The 3,158-nt window shown below is 40.3% G+C and overlaps 1 protein-coding gene across 2 annotated transcripts in view; it reads right to left on the bottom strand.

Moving 5' to 3' along the window:
* Positions 1 to 340: 340 nt before the first annotated feature.
* Positions 341 to 3,158, bottom strand: part of acvr1l (activin A receptor, type 1 like) — a 5,746-nt gene continuing 2,928 nt past the window's right edge. For both annotated transcript variants that reach the window (XM_068718014.1, XM_068718015.1), the window contains exons 6-9: positions 2,410 to 2,556; positions 1,559 to 1,834; positions 694 to 891; positions 341 to 534 (exon numbers count right to left, since the gene is read on the bottom strand). In XM_068718014.1, the coding sequence (XP_068574115.1) occupies positions 362 to 534; positions 694 to 891; positions 1,559 to 1,834; positions 2,410 to 2,556 (794 nt within the window). In that variant the 3' untranslated portion in view covers positions 341 to 361. The remainder of the gene's footprint in view (positions 535 to 693; positions 892 to 1,558; positions 1,835 to 2,409; positions 2,557 to 3,158) is intronic.

Raw genomic sequence — 3,158 nt, 5'->3', positions numbered from 1 at the left:
TTAAAGTACAGTAATTCATAAAAGAGTCATAGTATCTCAAAAAAGGCCATAAAAAAGTATAGTATTGCACAAAAAAAGACACCAGAAAGGACATAAAAATGTCATATTATAGTTTTAAAAATGACAAAAACTCATAGTAGAGTATGTCATATAAAAGGTCATTAAAATATCTCACAGTATAGCATGTCACAAAAGTCATAGTGTAGTATGAAATAAAATTTAAAAAAAAAAAATCATAAAACTGTCATGTTTTAATATGTCAAATATCTAAAAAAAAAGCCATAAAATCAGAATACCGTCTGCCATAAAAATGTCACAAAAATTGTCATTGCATAGTGTGTCATAAAAAGGGTAGCATGCCTTAAATATATGGATACAGTATAGGTAGTAGAGTGATACTTACAGGGTCAGAGAACCAACGATTAGGAATGAAAGGCCTCTGCTGCTCCACACACACCACCTTCCTCATGTCCTCAAAGCTGGGGTCATTTGGCACCTGATCGTAGAACGGAGGCTTGTACTCCTCAACAATACCTGGAAAGTCAAAATGAGATGATAGAGATCAGAGCGAGTAACTGGATCAATAGGAGGTCTCAGCCTGAAGCCGATCTGAATACACAACAGTATATAAAAAAGTAAAAAAGAAATTAGAGGTGGTTGTTTATTGTGTAACAGCCCTAAAATGTCACTCACCATTGCTGTATGTGCGTCTGGCTATCTCCCACAGCACCAACCCAAAGGCCCAGATGTCCACTCTCTTATAGGCATCAAAGCAGTCTGTCTGAATGGTCTCGTCCAGCACTTCAGGTGCCATGTAACGCTTGGTGCCAACCTTCGGATTGTTGCCCACATCCAGCAGGTTGTCTGCCTGGGAGTGGGTCACAGCCAGCCCTGTAACAATCAGTCACATCCAGTATTTTAGTAGGACTACATCTGTGTTGATATAGAAATTCTGGCACAAATATTCACCGGGTATGAGATGGACAAATACAGAGATAGGCCTCGGTCACACCGAGACGCGTCACCAGCAAAGCACTCCTCTGACACACAACCAATCAAATCATGCGAGAGCTTTATTACTTTAAGAAACGATAACAAACGACACGCACATCCAGTGTCTGATAGGATGGGTGCTGGAAAAGAAATGCCTCGCAGAATTACTACTTGAGGCTCAACTACTTTACCACTACCTTCCTGTTTTAATGTGGTAGGAAGGAATAATGGGAGGCAAATGCAGACAAAAGATTGATATTAGCGGTATTTAATTAGTATGATGAACTCTGTGATGTAATAGCACAGCAACGGCAAGAGCGGGATTTCAACATTTATCTGTGCCTGATGTGCTTTGTCAAGGAGTTTTTGAGCGAGACGTCTCTGTGTGATCGCCACACTGTGCAAAAGAAACAATACCAAAAAAAAAGACAACGCTGCAACCCAACGTACACAATGCTGGTTTCCAAACACTAAAAAAGGATCAGAAGAAAGAGATGCAGTTTGAAGGGCCTGAAAAGATTAATAGTAGTCGTAGATGAAGAAACATGAAGGACGACAGACTGACCCAGGTCTGCGATGCAGCAGCGCAGCTCCTTTGTGACCAGGATGTTTTTGCTCTTCAGGTCCCGGTGTGCGATGGCCGGTTTCCCCTCTGTGCCGAAGATCTCTGTGTGCAAGTGCACCAGGCCGCAAGCTATCGCCGCCGCCATCGCCAAGCCCTCTGACGGCTCCACAGCCACTCTCTGCAGGTAGTCATAAAGCGAACCGTTCTCGTGGTAATGGGTGATGAGCCACAGCTGGGTGCTGGAGTTGCGAGAAGTCATGTCGGACGCCATGAAGCCTGGGAGAAGAGAGATAAGAAATGTGATGAAAGATTATCAAAATGTTAGGATTTATTCATCTATTTAACCGAACTCTAGATCCACACTTTACTTTGAAAAGCCAGACAACTCAGTATCCTGTTATTTGGAACAGATGTAGTGGATCTAGCCAATATGAGCTGGTTATATTTAATGATTAATTCTCAGAGAGATATTAGGTGAGCAAGTACTCTCAGAAAAGCTAGGTCATAATGCAAACGCGTTGTGTGATGCTATTTGCTAATGTGCCGGATTGCCTTATTACACAGGTGTTGCATTCGTATTGCGTGCACCTCTGTGTGTAACAGCTTTCAAACATAAAGGTGTTAAAGACATTTTGAATGTTTCACGCATTCAGCTTGAAAAAGAAACTTGTATTTTAAGAGTTTCTACAACAAGGCGATTCAAACTGCTTCACATAGGACATAAAAAGCATTAAGTCAACAATGTTCTTGTTAACAATGCTAAAATGATAATCTCTGATAAGAATGAATAAATTGGAGACAATGGGGAAAATCTCATTATATACAACCACACATTATACTTTTCTTCTCACCCAGTATGTTTTCATGTCTTAGCAGCACAGTGTTGTAGATCTCGGTCTCTCTGAACCAGGACTTCTCATCTCTTGAGGAGAAGATTTTTACAGCTACATTCTCGCCCTGCCACTGGCCCCGCCACACCTCTCCATACCTCCCTTTGCCTGGAAACAAGAGACGAGGAAAGGAGAAATCAAAAAGACACCTGTATTTAGAAAGCCATCGTCTTCAAATCAACAGTTGTATGCAACCACATTTTTCCAATTCCAAACGAGTACAAACTGTTCTGTGCGGTACAAAACAGGATCTCAAAGCATGTGACCTACATACTTTCTTTTGAATGCTCAAATAAAAAATGTATTGATTGATAATAACTAAACCTTTCATCACCAACCTGAGACCAGCGTCATACAACACAAAGAATGGAAGGTAAAAGAAACACATGACTTGTGTTTTGACAGTTGCTTTAAACCAATCAAAAATGATGTGACCTCCTAGTGTTGTTGCCCTCACGTCATGTGTTTGACATAGCTGTCAGATCTGTATCCTAATCTGGGTTTAACATCCTAGAATAACTAGGTGCAGTCATCTATAATACTGATAGAAACGGCAAAGACGCAGGACTCAATGACGACACGATAATCCATACCATAGCCGAGTAGAGTTTTGTTTGGATCATTTATGCCATATATATATATATATATATATATATATATATATATATATATATATTTACTGGTTGTGACATAAATTTACACCAAGGCTC

This window comes from Cebidichthys violaceus, unplaced genomic scaffold (assembly GCF_023349555.1).
Source record: "Cebidichthys violaceus isolate CVI_PGR_0920_01 unplaced genomic scaffold, fCebVio1.0.p SCAF_22, whole genome shotgun sequence".
Taxonomy (NCBI): domain Eukaryota; kingdom Metazoa; phylum Chordata; class Actinopteri; order Perciformes; family Stichaeidae; genus Cebidichthys; species Cebidichthys violaceus.
Note: the sequence above shows the minus strand (reverse complement) of the source record. Positions and strands in the feature narration are given on the sequence as shown.